This window comes from Oncorhynchus tshawytscha, linkage group LG26 (genome assembly GCF_018296145.1).
Source record: "Oncorhynchus tshawytscha isolate Ot180627B linkage group LG26, Otsh_v2.0, whole genome shotgun sequence".
In the NCBI taxonomy this organism is placed as follows: Eukaryota; Metazoa; Chordata; class Actinopteri; order Salmoniformes; family Salmonidae; genus Oncorhynchus; species Oncorhynchus tshawytscha.
Window position 1 is genome coordinate 47949088 of NC_056454.1, and position 20743 is coordinate 47969830.

Genomic DNA, 20743 nt, shown 5'->3' on the forward strand with positions numbered 1-20743 from the left:
AGCATCAGTATGTAGAGTCCCAGTGGTAGCATCAGTATGTAGAGTCCCAGTAGTAGCAGTATGTGGAGTCCCAGTGGTAGCATCAGTATGTAGAGTCCCAGTAGTAGCATCAGTATGTAGAGTCCCAGTAGTAGCATCAGTATGTAGAGTCCCAGTGGTAGCATCAGTATGTAGAGTCCCAGTGGTAGCATCAGTATGTAGAGTCCCAGTGGTAGCATCAGTATGTAGAGTCCCAGTAGTAGCATCAGTATGTAGAGTCCCAGTAGTAGCATCAGTATGTAGAGTCCCAGTAGTAGCAGTATGTAGAGTCCCAGTAGTAGCAGCATGTAGAGTCCCAGTAGTAGCAGTATGTAGAGTTCCAGTAGTAGCAGCAGTATGTAGAGTCCCAGTAGTAGTGGTATGTAGAGTACCAGTGGTAGTCCCAGTAGCAGCAGTTGAAGCCATTGCCCATCTGACCCATGTGGCATTGAGCAGAAAGCCTGACTTCATAATCTTGACCCCCATCAGCACTTTTCACTCACTGTGTCCTATTCACCAAGCTGCACTATGATTAGAACTCACATGCCCACACCACCCCTGGCTATTGGCCCATCACCGCTCCACTGTAGGTCACAGTAGGCTCAGGTTAGGCGGTGCTGGTTCATTCTAGACAATGAAGGCAGCTGGCTTAATTCTAGCATTATGCTTTTAGGTTGAGGCTTACACACTGTATGCTCATACTGTGCTTGTGTGTTGTGTTGGACGCATGCTAACGTTCTCTAGAAGCTACGCCCCGGCGTTCTCTAGACAGGCAGCTACGCCCCGGCGTTCTCTAGACAGGCAGCTACGCCCCGGCGTTCTCTAGGCAGGCAGCTACGCCCGGCGTTCTCTAGACAGGCAGCTACGCCCGGCGTTCTCTAGACAGGCAGCTACGCCCGGCGTTCTCTAGGCAGCAGCTACGCCCGGCGTTCTCTAGGCAGCTAGCTACGCCCGGCGTTCTCTAGGCAGCTAGCTACGCCCGGCGTTCTCTAGGCAGCTAGCTACGCCCGGCGTTCTCTAGGCAGCTAGCTACGCCCGGCGTTCTCTAGGCAGCTAGCTACGCCCGGCGTTCTCTAGGCAGCTAGCTACGCCCGGCGTTCTCTAGGCAGCTAGCTACGCCCGGCGTTCTCTAGGCAGCTAGCCACGCCCGGCGTTCTCTAGGCAGCTAGCTACGCCCGGCGTTCTCTAGGCAGCTAGCTACGCCCGGCGTTCTCTAGGCAGCTAGCTACGCCCGGCGTTCTCTAGGCAGCTAGCTACGCCCGGCGTTCTCTAGGCAGCTAGCTACGCCCGGCGTTCTCTAGGCAGCTAGCTACGCCCGGCGTTCTCTAGGCAGCTAGCTACGCCCGGCGTTCTCTAGGCAGCTAGCTACGCCCGGCGTTCTCTAGGCAGCTAGCTACGCCCGGCGTTCTCTAGGCAGCTAGCTACGCCCGGCGTTCTCTAGGCAGCAGCTACGCCCCGGCGTTCTCTAGGCAGCTAGCTACGCCCGGCGTTCTCTAGGCAGCTAGCTACGCCCGGCGTTCTCTAGGCAGCTAGCTACGCCCGGCGTTCTCTAGGCAGCTAGCTACGCCCGGCGTTCTCTAGGCAGCTAGCTACGCCCGGCGTTCTCTAGGCAGCTAGCTACGCCCGGCGTTCTCTAGGCAGCTAGCCACGCCCGGCGCGTTCTCTAGGCAGCTAGCTACGCCCGGCGTTCTCTAGGCAGCTAGCTACGCCCGGCGTTCTCTAGGCAGCTAGCTACGCCCGGCGTTCTCTAGGCAGCTAGCTACGCCCGGCGTTCTCCAGGCAGCTAGCTACGCCCGGCGTTCTCCAGGCAGCTAGCTACGCCCGGCGTTCTCCAGGCAGCTACGCCCCGGCGTTCTCCAGGCAGCTACGTCCCGGCGTTCTCCAGGCAGCTACGCCCCGGCGTTCTCCAGGCAGCTACGCCCCGGCGTTCTCCAGGCAGCTACGCCCCGGCGTTCTCCAGGCAGCTACGCCCCGGCGTTCTCTAGACAGCTACGCCCCGGCGTTCTCTAGACAGCTACGCCCCGGCGTTCTCTAGACAGCTACGCCCCGGCGTTCTCTAGGAAGCTACACCTGACGTGCTCAGCTCCTTAGCTACTTATTGTTGTATATTGATAAGGCATTATTGAGGAAAGAGCTCGCAAGTAAGCATTTCAAAGTGCCGTTTACACCCGCTGTATCGTGTGCATGTGACAAATAAACTTTGATTTGACATACACTACTGTCATATGGCCTTGCATAGACACTGCGGCAGTTACATACTACACACGAACAGCGCCTCACCTCCGGTGACCTCGCACATGGGGGTGATGGCCGAGTCGTCGGGGGGGACTCCTCCCAGTGGTTCAGGCTCTACAGTGGCGTGTCCAGGGATCCTCAGCACCAGGGAGAACAAACGCTGGTCCCAACGGAACGGCTCCTTGGTCAGCTCACTGCCCGGCAGAGGAGTGGTCAGGGGAAGGTGGAGCTGGAGGAGGAGGGAGAAACCATTTGAATTACACAAGAAGACTTTGAGAGCGAGAGACGTTTATAGCATGCAAACCTCACCGGACACTTGGTATGACAAATACATTTTACACATACCTGTACATGTTATTAAAATTATTTTACTCACAGCGCTGACCCACGTCAGCAAAGCAAAGCTCTAAAATAGAACTTGGTCCTACTTGACACACCTTTCTACTAGTTTTCAGGAGCATACAACCCCACGTGGGTATTTGACAGATGAACGAGGGGAGATTATTCATATATATAACTAACTAACTAACTCAGAGAACATAATTTGAAGTCATAAGAATTTCATGTTTTAATTACCATTTTCAAAAGTCATGTTCACCCATCCTTGACTTTTCCTAAATAAGTCTATACAACACACTGTCGTTGTTAGAATTTAGATATCGCAGACAGAGATTGTGTTATAAGCAGTTCTAGGAGGACGTGTCACCCCCCACCCTTTCTTCACCAGTTAGCTGCCATAGAAACTACACCTAAAACGACAGTATATCAAAACTAATTTCACACCCAGGCCTATAATGAAACAGATGCATCCTAAAGACAATAGTCAGACGGGTGACAATATTATCAACTGCTTTGTGATGAGACTGCATGGAACGGAACTTACCAACAACAAGAAACTACTTTTTCCAAAATGGTCCGTCGTGCAGGTAAGACGTTTTGATTTCAGAAAGAGCAGGTTCTAAAAAAAAAAGGTTTCTAAAACACAGACCTGCCTTAACGGAATAATTCATTTCTTTGGGGTCTTAAGATTTGAATTGTGGTGTTTTTCGTGTTTTTTCCCCGTCTCTACATATAATCTACATATAACCTACTGTAACAGACTAATACAAAACTTTTATTTGTTGGTTCATCTTCTAAAAGAAATGGTAGGCCTACCTAAAACCTTCATTAAAACCTTCATTAACACAACCCAATTTATTATTATTTTTTTGCAATAGCAATATATGAAATGTATTTATTAGACTGTTAGAATGGCTCAGAACGGATTGCTAGATATCCAGCTTTTGCAGGTGTTTAACTTATTTGTATCGCTTTTAATCTTTTTATCTTATTAACACTTTGTTCTAGCTAGCTATTTGTGTAGGTAGCTATCAAGTAAAAAGGCAATGATAGTCATTGATAGCTACCTACACAAATAGTACAAATAGTCAGAGTAGAAGAAACAACAATCTGGGTATGAATCCAAATTCTACAAAAATTTGGCAAACAATTTTTTAGGTACAATAAATAACCCAATGTTCATCTCCCAGGTCAAATTATCTAGCAATAGCAAAGCTAGAGAAATGGCCATGAATGTTTGTGTGTTTAACAGCCCCGTAAGTTAATAGTTGCTTTTAATATTTTATCCTGTAATGTCATGATCGCGTGTGTATGGAAGAAAAATTAAATTAAAAAAAATCAACATGTGCGTGATGGTAGACGCACGCGTGGCAAGTGTCGTCAGCATGTCACACTACTTTATGTCGCGCAACAACGCGCGTCACCGAGGGCGCTACGCTGCCAGCGCCACCGGGGGCGCAACGCTGCCAGCGCCACCGAGGGCGCAACGCTGCCAGCGCCACCGAGGGCGCTACGCTGCCAGCGCCACCGAGGGCGCAACGCTGCCAGCGCCACCGAGGGCGCTACGCTGCCAGCGCCACCGAGGGCGCAACGCTGCCAGCGCCACCGAGGGCGCAACGCTGCCAGCGCCACCGAGGGCGCAACGCTGCCAGCGCCACCGAGGGCGCAACGCTGCCAGCGCCACCGAGGGTAGGCCCTGGCTTGACGTTTTGATACCAGTGTAAATTTCTCTCGAACAAGGTGACTTTTATCACTATATTTGCCTGTATTTGAACCCCAAAAGAAAGCTGCTAAAGTGCCTCATTAGTGTTATCACCCAGGACTAAAAAATGCCTGTCTCAAGCGTCACGTCACTCACCAGGGCCATGGATATAAACACATGCTCCACGCTCAAGCTGGAAGTTGGACATGTCGACTGATGCCAAGGAGGAGAGCTGCTATGGAAGTGAAAACTGCAGCTAAGGCAGCACTGGTCCACAACTGCCTTGTCTGTCGGGTGAGTAGTATTGGCTGGTACTGTTCTTCCCCATGTGTAGGCTATTATTCTGGCCTGTGTGGTACAGTCTTTCATATGTGTAGTAGTTTGTTGCATTCTTTAGTTTATCAGTGGTGTCAAATTTGAATTCAATCTAAGCCACAGACTGTTACCTTCCTCCATTTCGATTTAAACCTTTATATTACGCAAACCCGAAGACATTCAAGCAGCTTTTTAAGAGCTAGTATCCCAAGTCTCCAATGATCCCAGTACTGTTTGATGTGCAGAGTGAAGTGACCACACAGTCTAAAATGGTCCCAGTACAGGTTGATGTACAAGCCTAAGTGACCACACAATCTAAAATGGTCCCAGTACTGGTTGATGGATGTGCTGGCCTAAGTGACCACACAATCTAAAATGGTCCCAGTACTGGTTGATGGATGTGCTGGCCTAAGTGACCACACAATCTAAAATGGTCCCAGTACTGGTTGATGGATGTGCTGGCCTAAGTGACCACACAATCTAAAATGGTCCCAGTACGGGTTGATGGATGTGCTGGCCTAAGTGACCACACAGTCTCCAATGGTCCCAGTACTGGTTGATATTGTGGCCTAAGTGACCACACAGTCTAAAATGGTCCCCGTACTGGTTGATATGCTGGCCTAAGTGACCACACAGTCTAAAATGGTCCCCGTACTGGTTGATATGCTGGCCTAAGTGACCACACACGCTCAAAATGGACCAACAGCTGGGGTGAGATTTCTTCAGCCTTTCACAAACAGTAGAGTGGAAACCACCACCCTGGCAACAAAATGCTGCCATTGTATTGAGTATGGCTCAACACTGAGATCACTCATCGTCTTTAATGGTTGTGATTCACAGACACACGATGACCACGATTTGAAAACTGCATCAGATGGAATGACGTCGAGGGACACACCCCGACAACAACCTAAAATGGGTGCAGAAGCACACCAGCAACCCATTGTGTGTTTATTCCACGGCCAACCATCCCTGTAGCAGAGTCTAGCTCCCCCTTATTCCACACTGCCTTTTATTGCCCCGTGGTCTCTCAACTTCATAACTCTCCATCTCATCTCTATAAACCCAGCCTACCTCCATTTTCCCTATGCTGCTTCCTTCACTTGTTCTTCTCCTGACGTGATAACATCTAGACTCAGTAATACCGTTAAAAGGGTTGTGGTGTAGCGTTTCTTCATTTCAAACTTATTTCCACCTGTGTCTGTCCTCCTCCTGCCGCTGCTTATTCTGGGGTTCAGACTGGATGTAGTGGTACATGTGCTTCTCACAACACGGACCCGTGTGGACGTGGCTGGGGTTAGACACGGCTACACGGACCCGTGTGGACGTGGCTGGGGTTAGACACGGCTACACGGACCCATGTGGACGTGGCTGGGGTTAGACACGGCTACACGGACCCGTGTGGACGTGGCTGGGGTTAGACACGGCTACACGGACCCGTGTGGACATGGCTGGGGTTAGACACGGCTACACGGACCCGTGTGGACGTGGCTGTGGTTAGACACGGCTACACGGACCCGTGTGGACGTGGCTGTGGTTAGACACGGCTACACGGACCCGTGTGGACGTGGCTGTGGTTAGACACGGCTACACGGACCCGTGTGGACGTGGCTGTGGTTAGACACGGCTACACGGACCCGTGTGGACGTGGCTGTGGTTAGACACGGCTACACGGACCCGTGTGGACGTGGCTGGGGTTAGACACGGCTACACGGACCCGTGTGGGACGTGGCTGGGGTTAGACACGGCTCACGGACCCGTGTGGGACGTGGCTGGGGTTAGACACGGCTACACGGACCCGTGTGGGACACGTGGCTGGACGTGGCTGGTTAGACACGGCTACACGGACCCGTGTGGACGTGGCTGGGGTTAGACACGGCTACACGGACCCGTGTGGACGTGGCTGGGGTTAGACACGGCTACACGGACCCGTGTGGACGTGGCTGGGGTTAGACACGGCTACACGGACCCGTGTGGACGTGGCTGGGGTTAGACACGGCTACACGGACCCGTGTGGACGTGGCTGGGGTTAGACACGGCTACACGGACCCGTGTGGACGTGGCTGGGGTTAGACACGGCTACACGGACCCGTGTGGACGTGGCTGGGGTTAGACACGGCTACACGGACCCGTGTGGACGTGGCTGGGGTTAGACACGGCTACACGGACCCGTGTGGACGTGGCTGGGGTTAGACACGGCTACACGGACCCGTGTGGCTGGGGTTAGACACGGCTACACGGACCCGTGTGGACGTGGGGGTTAGACACGGCTACACGGACCCGTGTGGACGTGGCTGGGGTTAGACACGGCTACACGGACCCGTGTGGACGTGGCTGGGGTTAGACACGGCTACACGGACCCGTGTGGACGTGGCTGGGGTTAGACACGGCTACACGGACCCGTGTGGACGTGGCTGGGGTTAGACACGGCTACACGGACCCGTGTGGACGTGGTTGGGGTTAGACACGGCTACACGGACCCGTGTGGACGTGGTTGGGGTTAGACACGGCTACACGGACCCGTGTCGATATAGGGTGTTCACATAGCTGTGTATAGACATGGTATCCTTGTTTTAAGTCTGTTAAGTGTCTATCTCATTCTCCAGGAGTTGACCTAGTATTATAAATTTAACTTAGAAATCCAATTTCTCCTTTTGTAAATCATGCCAAGTTCACATGCTAGTCGGAACTCTGAAACGTCCGACTTGCTAACTAACTGGTTGTCGTTATACAGGTGTCCCGTTCAACCAATTAGAAAGTCGGTTATTTCAGTTTCTTAGTGCCGACGTGAACTTGGTTTTACATTGTGTTATTTGTGTCTAATTCCTACAGAAGAATCTGCACTCTCGGATAGTAATCATATTTCATATTCTTTGACGTCCCAGGTTTAATGGTGTTGATTAATACATTTTTTCAAATCTTTACATCAAGTCAGATGTTTGTATGTGTGCATTGTTTACTATTTACATTTCTTTAAAAACAAATGTCATTGTTGGGGGTTCAGGCGTTTGATGGGTTACTAGGTGCATTCGTCAAATGAATATGCTTATTCACTCATGCTTATGGATACATTCTGCAACGAGTTAATCTGGCACAATCTGCAACAGAACATGTCAAGTTAGTTCAAGCAATACAGAACTAAAACAGCAGTGCTTTCTGAATGAGATTTCACCTCACCAATGAAGTGGCCAGAAATAAGGGATTAAATAAAGACATCCACCAGCTGAAGGAGAAGAAGAGCTGGTATAATACAGGTCTGGTACTAATATCATCTAGCTAGCTCAGTGAGGGGAAAAAAAGTATTTGATCCCCTGCTGATTTTGTACGTTTGCCCACAGATAAAGAAATATTCAGTCTATAATTTTAATGGTAGGTTTATTTGAACAGTGAGGGACAGAATAACAACAAAAATCCATTAAAATGCAGGTCAAAAATTTTAGAAATAGATTTGCATTTTGAGGGAAATAAGTATTTGACCCCCTCTCAAATCAGAAAGATTTCTGGCTCCCAGGTCTCTTTTATACAGGTAACAAGCTGAGATTAGAAGCACACTCTTAAAAGGGAGGGCTCCTAATCTCAGTTTGTTACATGTATAAAAGACACCTGTCCACAGAAGCAATCAATCAGATTCCAAACTCTCCACCATGGCCAAGACCAAAGAGCTCTCCAAGGATGTCAGGGACAAGATTGTAGACCTACACATGGCTGGAATGGGCTACAAGACCATCGCCAAGCAGCTTGTTGGTGAGAAGGTGACAATTGGTGCGATTATTCGCAAATGGAAGAAACACAAAAGAACTGTCAATCTCCCTCAGCCTGGGGCTCCATGCAAGATCTCACCTCGTGGAGTTGCAATGATCATGAGAACGGTGAGGAATCAGCACAGAACTACACAGGAGGATCTTGTCAATGATCTCAAGGCAGCTGGGACCAGTCACCAAGAAAACAATTGGTAACACACTACACCGTGAAGGACTGAAATCCTGCAGCGCCCGCAAGGTCCCCCTGCTCAAGAAAGCACATACATGCCCGTCTGCAGTTTGCCAATGAACATCTGAATGATTCAGATGACAACTGGGTGAAAGTGTTGTGGTCAGATGAGACCAAAATGGAGCTCTTTGGCATCAACTCAATGTGTTTTGAGAATGAGGAATGCTGCCTATGACCCCAAGAACACCATCCCCACCATCAAAAATGGAGGTGGTAACATTATGCTTTGGGGGTGTTTTTCTGCTAAGGGGACAGAACAACTTCATCGCATCAAAGGGACGATGTACAGTCAAATCTTGGGTGAGAACCTCCTTCCCTCAGCCAGGGCATTGAAAATGGGTTGTGGATGGGTATTCCAGCATGACAATAACCCAAAACACACGGCCAAGGCAACAAAGGAGTGGCTCAAGAAGAAGCACATTAAGGTCCTGGAGTGGCCTAGCCAGTCTCCAGACCTTAATCCCATAGAACATCTGTGGAGGGAGCAGAAGGTTCCAGTTGCCAAACATCAGCCTCGAAACCTTAATGACTTGGAGAAGATTTGCAAAGAGGAGTGGGACAAAATCCCTCCTGAGATGTGTGCAAACCTGGTGGCCAACTACAAGAAACGTCTGACCTCTGTGATTGCCAACAAGGGTTTTGCCAACAAGTACTAAATCATGTTTTGCAGAGGGGTCAAATACTTATTTCCCTCATTAAAATGCAAATCAAGTTAACATTTTTTGACATGCGTTTTTTTCCGGATTATTTTTTTGTTATTGTCTCTCACTGTTCAAATAAACCTACCATTAAAATTATAGACGGGTCATTTCTTTGTCAGTGGGCAAACGTACAGAATCAGCAGGGGATCAAATACCCCCCCATTGTAAACAGCTTCTTTACTAAAAACTACCCTAGTATTCATGGCACAGTCTGATATGTGAGTCTGAAACTGCTACTAGGAATTATGTACAAGACCAAATACACAAGACAAATATTAGCAAAAAAATATAGAACAGTAAATGAAAAATGTTTCATATAATCTCTCACTTTGAATCAAGGTCGCTAGTAGCTAGCTGACCGCAAATGTGTCAGCCAGAGATGACATGCAAGACCTCGCAGGGATTCGTAGTCTTGCATGATGTCTACTTTCATGCTAATTAGCATTTTACAATCAGCGTAAATAGAGCCAAATATATTGATAAAAGTCACCTTGTCCGAGAAAGATTTAGATGGTTACCAACAACAATAAAATCCACTATGGCAGAAATGTAGGGGGAAAACAATTATTGGAACCATTTCAGTGTTTGACAGCTAGGTTTTATGGGTATTATGTCTACTGTGGGGCTCTATTGCGTGTTCATGTTAATGAGTCTGTTATTAAAGAAATGTGAAACAATGTATATTTGCTGCTTTTCATTAAATGTTGTATGGGTTTTTTCTTGCCTAAAATAAATGCATTCATAAGGACATTTTATTTTTTACCTTTATTTAACTAGGCAAATAAATTAAGAACAAATTCTTATTTTCAATGACGGCCTAGGAACAGTGGGTTAACTGCCTGTTCAGGGGCAGAACGACAGATTTGTACCTTGGCAGCTCGGGGATTTGAACTTGCAACCTTCCGGTTTCTAGTTCAACGCTCTAACCACTAGGCTACCCTGCCTAGTATTGTTTTTTGCCTAAAATAAATGCATTCATAAGGACATATTGATACAGTGCCTTCAGAAAGTATTCACACCCCTCATCTTATTACACATTGTGTTATAGCCTGAATTCAAAATAAATAACACTTATTTATTTTCTCAGCATCTACACACAATATCCCATAATGGACAAGTGAAAACGTTTTAAGAAATGTTGAATTTACATAAGTATTCACACCCCTCAGCGATTAAAGTGATGAGTCTTTATCACACCTGGATTGTATAATGTTTGCGCATGATTGTTAAAAAAAAAATATTCAAGCTGTCAATTTGGTTGTTGACCATTGCTAGATAACCATTTACATTTTGCGATACATTTTTGTCTTATGTGCTTGAAAAAAGTAACTCAGCCAGTCAGGAACATTCAGTATTCTTGGTAAGGAACGTGTAGATTTCGCATTGTGTTTTAGGTTATTGTCCTGCAGAAGGTGAATTCATCTCCCAGCGTCTGGTGGAAAGCAAATTGAACCAGGTTTCCCGCTAGGATTTTGCATGTTCTTAGCTCTATTACGTATTTTTTTTTATCCTGAAAAACTCCCCAGTCCTTAATGAGTACAAGCATACCCATAACATGATGCAGCCATCACTATGCTTGAAGATATGGAGAGCGGTACTTAGTAATGTGTTTTATTGGATTTGTCCCAAACATAACTTTTTGTCCTAAACACAACATGGTAATTGCTTTGCCACATTTTTTGCAGTATTACTTTAAGGACTTGTTGCAAACAGGATGCATGTTTTGGAATATTTGTATTCTCTACAGACTTCCTTCTTTTCAATATGTCATTGAGATTAGTTTTGTGGAGAAACTACAGTGTCGTTGATCCATCCTCAGTCTTCTCCTGTCACACCCATTAAAATCCGAAACAGTTTCAAAAAGTCACCATTGGCCTCACGGTGAAGTCCCGGAGCAGTTTCCTTCCTCTCCAGCAACTGAGTTAGGAAGGACGCCTGTATCTTTGTAGTGACGGGGTGTATTGATAAACCATCAAAGTGTAATTAATAACTTCACCATGCTCAAAGGGATATTCAATGTCACCCCCCCCCCAATCTACCAATAGGTGCCCGTCTTTGCGAGACTTTGGAAAACCTCCCTGGTCTTTGTGGTTGGAGCTGTGTTTGAAATTCACTGCTCGACCGAGGGACTTAAATTGATCATTGTATATGTGGGGCACAGAGATGAGGTAGTCCTTCAAAAATCAAGTTAAAACACTATTATTGCACACAGAGCGAGTCCATGCAACTTGTAATGACTTGTTAAGCACATGTTTACACCTGAACTTATTTAAGCCATAACAAAAGGGGTTAAATACTTAGACTTATAAAAAAATATATACATTTTGTCTTAATTGCACTGACATTATGGGGTAGTGTGTAGACAAGTGACAAAAAACAAATCTTAATTGAAACCATTAAAAAAACATATCAGGCTGTAACAATACTTTGAGTGCCCTGTAATTTGATCCGTTATACTGTTCAGGTAAAAGGCAGACGTCGGTAAAAAGAAAGTAAATCATTGTATAGAAATTTAGAGACAAAGTAACAATAGACGGATTAAAATGGACCGGGATCTATCTATCGCCAAGACAATTATCAACTCATGATTTCTCTGTTTATACATTGACACCACTGCTGCCATGTCATTTTTACATGGCGGGACTGAAACAATTCCAGACAGAATAAACCTACAGTTTTTTGGCAAACAAAGGCTCAGCCGCGAAGTGGTAGGCCACAAACAGAATGAAAACGCAGAGTACTGCAGCAGAGTACCCTAGCACGTAAAAGCCAACACTCACTCCAGAGTTCCAACTGTTTGTCGGGAGCTTCATGAAATAAGTTTCCATGGTCGAGCAGATGCACACGAGCCTAAGATCCCCACGCGCAATGCCAAGCCTCAGCTGCAGTGGCGTAAAGCTCACCGTCATTGGACTCTGGAGCAGTGGAAACACATCCTCTGGAGGGATGAATCACGCTTCACCATCTGGCAGTCCGACGGATTAATCTGGTTTTTGGCGGATGCCAGGAGAACGCTACATGCCCCAATGCATAGTGCCAACTGTAAAGTTTGGTGGAGGAGGAATAATGGTCTGGGGCTGTTTTTCATGGTTCGGGCTAGGGAAATCTTAACGCTACAGCATTCTAGACGATTCTGTGCTTCCAACTTTGTGGCAACAGTTTGGAAAAGGCCATGCCCTGTTTTAGCATGACAATTCCCCCGTGCACAAAGCGAGGTCCATACAGATATGGTTTGTGGAGATCGGTACGGAAGAACTTGACTGGCCTGCACCTCAACTCCATCGAGAACCATTAGGATGAATTGGAAAACACCGACTGCAAGCCAGGCCTTATCGTCCAACAGCAGTACTCAACCTCACTAATGCTCATGGCTGAATGGAAGCAAGTCCCCTGCAACAATGTTCCAACATCTAGTGAACAGTCTTCCCAGTAGAGTGGAGTCTGTTATAGCAGCAAAGGGGGGGGACCAACTCCATATTAATGCCCATGATTTTGGAATGAGATGTTCGACGAGCAAGTGTCCACAAACTGTTGGTCGTGTAGTGTATGAACATATAGGTAGGGATGAAGTAACATCAGTGCCTGACCTCACTAATACTCTTTTTGTTGAATGGAAGCAAATACCCACAGCAATGTCCCAACATCTAGTGGAAAGCCTTCCTAGAAGAGTAGAGGCTGTTATAGCAGAAAGTGGGGGGTGGGGACCAACCATATTAATGCCCATGATTTTGGAATGAGATGTTTGGCGAGCAGGTGTTCACATACTTTTTTTAAGTGTATGTAGGGAGTTTCGTTAGGCAAACAAAGCATGATGGATATGTTGCGTAGACTATGTGCGGTAAAGCAGATGTATAGTCAATCTGGTTCCTGCATTGTCCGTACAGCATTTACAGCCGCTGCGGAATTCAGGGCATTTATACTTCTAGTTCTAGCTGAGCAGAGCTGTTATGAAGGAAGTTGTCAAGGAAGTGAGTGCGTTAATACAGGATGTACCGCCCCCCCACCTACCGTCAACCAATAATGTCAACGCGAAGCAATACAGAACCCTCAGAATTGTTACAGATATTGGCTGATGCACATGGTCGCCTCCTCCATACAGAGCCTCCGGACTGCATTGGCAGATCAAACATAAAAATGGGCTTTATGCAAACCTCACTGGGCCACCGCAAAATAAATGACCAAGCATCTGTGTATCCCAGCACTAAAATATAACTTGCATCTCTATTTGAGATGCTCCGCATGTCCCCTCCTTATTGGATACCAGGAAGATACAAACCCACATGGATGAAAAGTCAAATGAGGAGATTAATTGAAGATAACGAACATAAAAACTAACTAGGTTTCCTGTTTTATCTGTGGATTAATAGTTGGAGAAAAGATTGAAGGCACCAGCTGAAAAGAGGACTACCGTATATGCATGTCAAGTACACTAACAACCCAACGTTCAACTCCCAGGACAAACTAGCTAGCAATAGCTAGCTGGCTAAATGACCATGAATCTTTCATGTGTGTTTCAACCTGCCCCAAAATCAATATAGTTGGGATATTTCAACCTGTGTGTCATGATCGTCTGGTGTGGATGGACAAAAATCAACACTCACGACAAATTGTCCTGCTGCATGGCCTATCAGGCGTCGATGGAGGCTCTCAGGATTCAGATTGATTGGTTATAACGATTCTGAATATTCCCACCTAGCCTACTGGCCAATCAACACTCTCCTTTCTGTGCAGGTCAGTCACATTCAGTGTTCTTTTCATAATGGACAAAATGCTACTGGTTACCTATTAATAGGCTACAGTCAGGCATCACATATTGGTGCCAATCTTGAGTAGCCCAATGCTCCTCCAATCGATGGAGAAATTTGATGTGCTGCTTACAAGTTGGAGATGATTGGCCAGAATAAAGGGGCTGTGAAGAATCTCTAATAAAGGCTATTCCTATTCAACAAATGCAAGGTCTAATTTAAAAGGAAATACACAAGGCTTAGTTGTATTCTTGATAATTAAATTATTAACTGGTTAAACTAAAAAGGAATTTAAATCAATTGTTTTTTCTAGATGTATTACTAAATGCATTAGTAGGCTTATGGATCAGGCTAGGACATGTCGCCCCGTTTTTAATTCTGTCAACTAGGAAGGAAACAGAAGCCTCCTGTGACTTGTTCAATGTCCTGCAGCTCAGATAAAAAAAAAATTGACAAAGATATAGTATAAGCTGTTCTCAGACAGGTTTAACCAGCCAGCCGTGTGTGTGTGTGTGCGGGTGCACCAGCCAGCGTGTGTGTGTGTGTGTGTGCGGGTGCACCAGCCAGCGTGTGTGTGTGTGTGCACCAGTGTGTGTGTGTGTGTGTGTGCGCGTGTGTGTGTGCGGGTGCACCAGCCAGTGTGTGTGTGTGTGTGTGTGCGGGTGCACCAGCCAGCGTTTATAAAAGAGTGTGTGTGTGTGTGTGTGCGGGTGCACCAGCCAGCAGTGTGTTGTGTGTGTGTGTGTGGGTGCACCAGCCAGCGTGTGTGTGTGTGTGTGTGTGTGTGTGTGTGCACCAGCCAGCGTGTGTGTGTAAAAGAAAGAGAGGTTAAAAAGGTGCACAAATAAATAAATACATCCAACTCAAAAGGACATGTGAAAGTTGAGGTGTGTGTGCACCAGCCAGCGTGTGTGTGTGTGTGTGTGTGTGTGTGTGTGTGCGCGGGCGGACAATCGAGTCGTTTATAAAAGAGTTCACTTCTTCCGCTGTAAAAATTATAACGCCTTGCGGTGGCTCTTCACAAACAGAGACAGTGTGTTCTCTGTTCAGCTGACCAACAGGAAGTACTCCTGATTGGCTGTGACCCTGGTCTCCACGGAAACCATGATGACTGACCTCATCCTGGACTCCGCCACTGCTGGTCAGCTTGTTGCCGTCGGTGATGGCCACTATGATGGACGGCTCCAGGAAAAAGGGATTCCTGCCCTGTGAAGAGAGAGAGGAGAAGAGAGGAGAGAAGAAGAGAGGAGAAGAGAGGAGAGAAGAAGAGAGGAGAAGAGAAGAGAGGAGAAGAGAGAGGAGAAGAGAAGAGAGGAGAAGAGAGAGTAAAAAGAAAGAGGTTAAAAAAGGTGCACAAATAAATAAATACATCCAACTCAAAAGGACATGTGAAAGAGGAGCTGAGCCAAAATGTAAAGTTGTAATGAGCTTCCGGAGCGGCGAGGAAAGGTACTTGAGGTCTGAAGCAGTAACAGGAGTACATAGAGCATGGCTGCACCCTACAGGAGGTGTGTGTTAGGAGGGTCAAGATACAGACCATCATTATAGTGAACCTACAGGAGATGTGTGTTAGGAGGGTCAAGATACAGACCATCATTATAGTGAACCTACAGGAGATGTGTGTTAGGAGGGTCAAGATACAGTCCATCATTATAGTGAACCTACAGGAGGTGTGTGTTAGGAGGGTCAAGATACAGTCCATCATTATAGTGAACCTACAGGGATGTGTGTGTTAGGAGGGTCAAGATACAGACCATCATTATAGTGAACCTACAGGAGGTATGTGTTAGGAGGGTCAAGATACAGTCCATTATAGTGAACCTACAGGAGATGTGCATTAGGAGGGTCAAGATACAGACAGTCCATCATTATAGTGAACCTACAGGAGATGTGTGTTAGGAGGGTCAAGACACAGACCATCATTACAGTGAACCTACAGGAGATGTGCATTAGGAGGGTCAAGATACAGACGGTCCATCATTATAGTGAACCTACAGGAGGTGTGCATTAGGAGGGTCAAGATACAGTCCATCATTATAGTGAACCTACAGGAGATGTGTGTTAGGAGGGTCAAGACACAGACCATCATTATAGTGAACCTACAGGAGGTGTGTGTTAGGAGGGTCAAGACACAGACCATCATTATAGTGAACCTACAGGAGATGTGTGTTAGGAGGGTCAAGACACAGACCATCATTATAGTGAACCTACAGGAGATGTGTGTTAGGAGGGTCAAGATACAGTCCATCATTATAGTGAACCTACAGGAGATGTGTGTTAGGAGGGTCAAGACACAGACCATCATTATAGTGAACCTACAGGAGATGTGCATTAGGAGGGTCAAGATACAGACGGTCCATCATTATAGTGAACCTACAGGAGATGTGCATTAGGAGGGTCAAGATACAGACAATCATTATAGTGAACCTACAGGAGATGTGTGTTAGGAGGGTCAAGACACAGACCATCATTATAGTGAACCTACAGGAGATGTGTGTTAGGAGGGTCAAGATACAGTCCATCATTATAGTGAACCTACAGGAGGTGTGTGTTAGGAGGGTCAAGATACAGACCATCATTATAGTGAACCTACAGGAGGTGTGTGTTAGGAGGGTCAAGACACAGACCATCATTATAGTGAACCTACAGGAGGTGTGTGTTAGGAGGGTCAAGACACAGACCATCATTATAGTGAACCTACAGGAGATGTGTGTTAGGAGGGTCAAGACACAGACCATCATTATAGTGAACCTACAGGAGATGTGCATTAGGAGGGTCAAGACACAGGCAGTCCATCATTATAGTGAACCTACAGGAGATGTGTGTTAGGAGGGTCAAGACACAGACCATCATTATAGTGAACCTACAGGAGATGTGCATTAGAGGGTCAAGATACAGACGGTCCATCATTATAGTGAACCTACAGGAGGTGTGTGTTAGGAGGGTCAAGATACAGACAATCATTATAGTGAACCTACAGGAGATGTGCGTTAGGAGGGTCAAGACACAGGCAGTCCATCATTACAGTGAACCTACAGGAGACGTGTGTTAGGAGGGTCAAGACACAGACCATCATTATAGTGAACCTACAGGAGATGTGCATTAGGAGGGTCAAGACACAGACAGTCCATCATTATAGTGAACCTACAGGAGATGTGCATTAGGAGGGTCAAGATACAGACAGTCCATCATTATAGTGAACCTACAGGAGGTGTGTGTTAGGAGGGTCAAGATACAGTCCATCATTATAGTGAACCTACAGGAGATGTGCGTTAGGAGGGTCAAGGGAGAGAACGAAGAAAACCGAGAGCGACAACAACATCTAACAGGGGATGGTTTGATAGGGGTGGGTGGGGGTTAATGAGCGTCAGGGGAGGAGAAACATTAACAGTATGAATAGACAGTCTGTAGGGACAGTGCAGCAGAGACAGCACCAACACTTGACAAAAACAAAGACTCATCTGTGTGTGTGTGTGTGTCTATACTCTCCACTCAAACCTACACATATATATAAACCACTCTACCTTGCACACTCATAACACTGAGTTTGCACATTAAGTTGATGCATTTAGAAAAACCCTCTTCTTCCTCATAGCAAACTGCATAGGCCTATAGCCTTCAGCATAGGTCCTGTATAATCCTTCTGGCTCCAGAGACCAGTGTGGGGGGGGGGACAGGACATCCTAGCAGTTCTATCCTCCTCTTAGTGTACACTAAGGTAAACACTAGCCTGAGGACAACACAGCCAACATAGCAGACTTCATGAGGGCATGGCTATGATGCACTATCGTCAAGATGGTCTCTACCAAGCCATAACAACAACTCACTGTTATCCTGATACACTCTCTCTCTCTCTCGCTCTCTCTCAAAAGGAGCTACATATGTCCAGGAATTTACCTCTCCTCTAGAGGTTTACAGTAATTTCCCCACTGGTGACTGTTCCTAATCAAAATGGACACAGTTCTTTTTCCTTTCCAAATGTTCATCGTGACACCAGAGTGTGTTATTTGTTGTTTGTGCCGAGTAATAAACTACGAGTCCCATAAACGGGAGTAAAAGGAAACGTACCACCATTTACAGACCGACTATGGTATCCATGACAACCCGGAGTTCCCTTTCAGAATGGTACTAATGATATCCTATTCAACACCCACTTAGCATGCTAATGTTTCTCAAAATGAACTCCTAGCCAGAGAAAACCCCCGCGGGGGGAGGAGGACTTCGTCAGCTTATATCGATTATAAACATTAGAAAACACATTAAAAACAGAACGAAGCTACATATTTACTCAGATCCTCATTTAGGTCACTCAGTTTCATTATTGCTTCACACAACATAGAAACGGTTATCGGCGTGCCACGTCAGTGTGACTGATCTGATCCACTGGCCTGACAGAGTCAGGTGTGGGTGGTATAGTGTATCCCGTGGATCCGTTGGTCTAGGATCAGTAGGCTGGGAGTGAGTCTGTGGCACGTTGCCAGGTCTGTTAAAATTGAGACGGACGGGTAATTAGATCTCTATTAGCCGGGTTGCCATGTTGTGCGGTCCATCAAACCAGTCAGTCAAATCAGCCCTATGGGCTCTGGTCAAAAGGTAGGGCACTATATAGTGCATAGGTCACCATTTAGGATACATGGTTAACTACTAGTGACTAACTGGCATTTCACCCGGCTCTATTATAGGGCCCTATGAGACATTACATTAAAAACCTCACTGGCTAAAAATAAGACTTCAAGCTGTAGACATGTAGGTAAACTAGCAGATATGTTATTCTCCCTGCAGCAGGGCTCTCCAACTCTGTTCCTGGAGAGCTACTGTCCTGTAGGTTGTTGCTCCAACCCTGTTCCTGGAGAGCTACTGTCCTGTAGGTTGTTGCTCCAACCCTGTTCCTTGAGAGCTACTGTCCTGTAGGTTGTTGCTCCAACCCTGTTCCTGGAGAGCTACTGTCCTGTAGGTTTTTGCTCCAACCCTGTTCCTGGAGAGCTACTGTCCTGTAGGTTGTTGCTCCAACCCTGTTCCTGGAGAGCTACTGTCCTGTAGGTTGTTGCTCCAACCCTGTTCCTGGAGAACTACTGTCCTGTAGGTTGTTGCTCCAACCCTGTTCCTGGAGAACTACTGTCCTGTAGGTTGTTGCTCCAACCCTGTTCCTGGAGAACTACTGTCCTGTAGGTTGTTGCTCCAACCCTGTTCCCGGAGAGCTACTGTCCTGTAGGTTTTTGCTCCAACCCTGCTCCCGGAGAACTACTGTCCTGTAGGTTTTTGCTCCAACCCTGCTCCCGGAGAACTACTGTCCTGTAGGTTTTTGCTCCAACCCTGCTTCCGGAGAACTACTGTCCTGTAGGTTTTTGCTCCAACCCTGCTTCCGGAGAACTACTGTCCTGTAGGTTTTTGCTCCAACCCTGCTTCCGGAGAGCTACTGTCCTGTAGGTTTTTGCTCCAAACCTGTTCCTGGAGAGCTACTGTCCTGTAGGTTTTTGCTCCAAACCTACAGGTAGCAGGTAGAGCCTAGTGGTTAGAGCGGTGGGCCAGTAACCGATAGGTTTCTAGATCGAATCCCTGAGCTGACAAGGTAAACATCTGTCGTTCTGCCCCTGAACAAGGCAGTTAACCCACTGTTCCTAGGCCGTCATTATAAATAAGAATTTGTTCTTAACTGATTTACCTAGTTAATTTAAAAAATATTTTTTCTAAAATAGCACACCCGATTCCAAAACTTTGCTGGTAGATAAGCTGCGTCGGGTAATTCTGTTTGTGGGAAGGTAGTAATTACTAGTTGTGAAGGCGTGACTACCAGTTGGATGCGTTGAACTGGTTGAGAAATGCCAGTTGACTATTGGCCAACAAGTTGCGTCAACCAGAAACTAAAAGTACAACTATCATGCTTGTGAACAAATGAGTTATTATTATTTTTTTAGGAATAACATTGTCGTTACATTCAACTGCGGAAAATACTATTACGCAGGTCATTTCCTTAGGTGACATTGGCCGTGGTAGGACGTCATTGTAAATAAGAATTTGTTCTTAGGAGGTCAGCGTGTGGGAGAAGTAGGAGCTCAGGGATGATAAGAGGAGTTATCCACTAGTAATTACAATGTTTATTTTTTCCCCCCCCAGTTGTATGTGTTAAATAACACCTTCCCAAATGGTTATGAACACAGCATAAGTTACAATTGGGATTGGAGCAACAACAAAAACTACTGGGTAGCTCTCCAGGAAAAAGGGTTGGATCCTGGGGAAAAAGGGGGTCCTGTCAGTGTTCTTCCTCCATGCAAAAAAAATAAAAAATAAACAACATTGAGGTCTTTGTTATAGCAGCCCATGTGCTCAGACCAGATACAAGGGGATGCATCTCGATAGAGGAGAGGATGTCCGTTCTAGACTACCTCATTTACACTCATTTGAATTGACAGGATAGGTGAAAGCAATGGGGGTGGATCCCTGCCGGGGGAAGTGCTTTCACAGTCCAGCTCTACTATGAGGGAAAGGAGATGCGAATGAGATCCAACGTCTGAGGATTCTAACAAAAGGCATGGTGAGAGGACGGAGACGAAGCAGGGCGTGGCCAGACGAGACCTGAGGTGTGGCTGTGACGCAATTCTCAAATGGAATCCTACCTCAACTGACCAAGAGGAAAGACTGGATCACCAAAATAAGATTGTACTCGTGTGTTTGTATGTGCATGATGTGTGTGGCTGATT

General features: G+C 46.4%; 1 protein-coding gene across 1 annotated transcript in view; it reads right to left on the bottom strand.

The window, feature by feature from the left end:
• The window catches only part of ints6 (integrator complex subunit 6), a 47910-nt gene that overhangs the window by 23890 nt on the left and 3277 nt on the right, over window positions 1-20743 (bottom strand). The window contains exons 4-5 of the mRNA XM_042306757.1: window positions 15162-15251; window positions 2299-2482 (exon numbers count right to left, since the gene is read on the bottom strand). Of these exons, the coding sequence (XP_042162691.1) occupies window positions 2299-2482; window positions 15162-15251 (274 nt within the window). The remainder of the gene's footprint in view (window positions 1-2298; window positions 2483-15161; window positions 15252-20743) is intronic.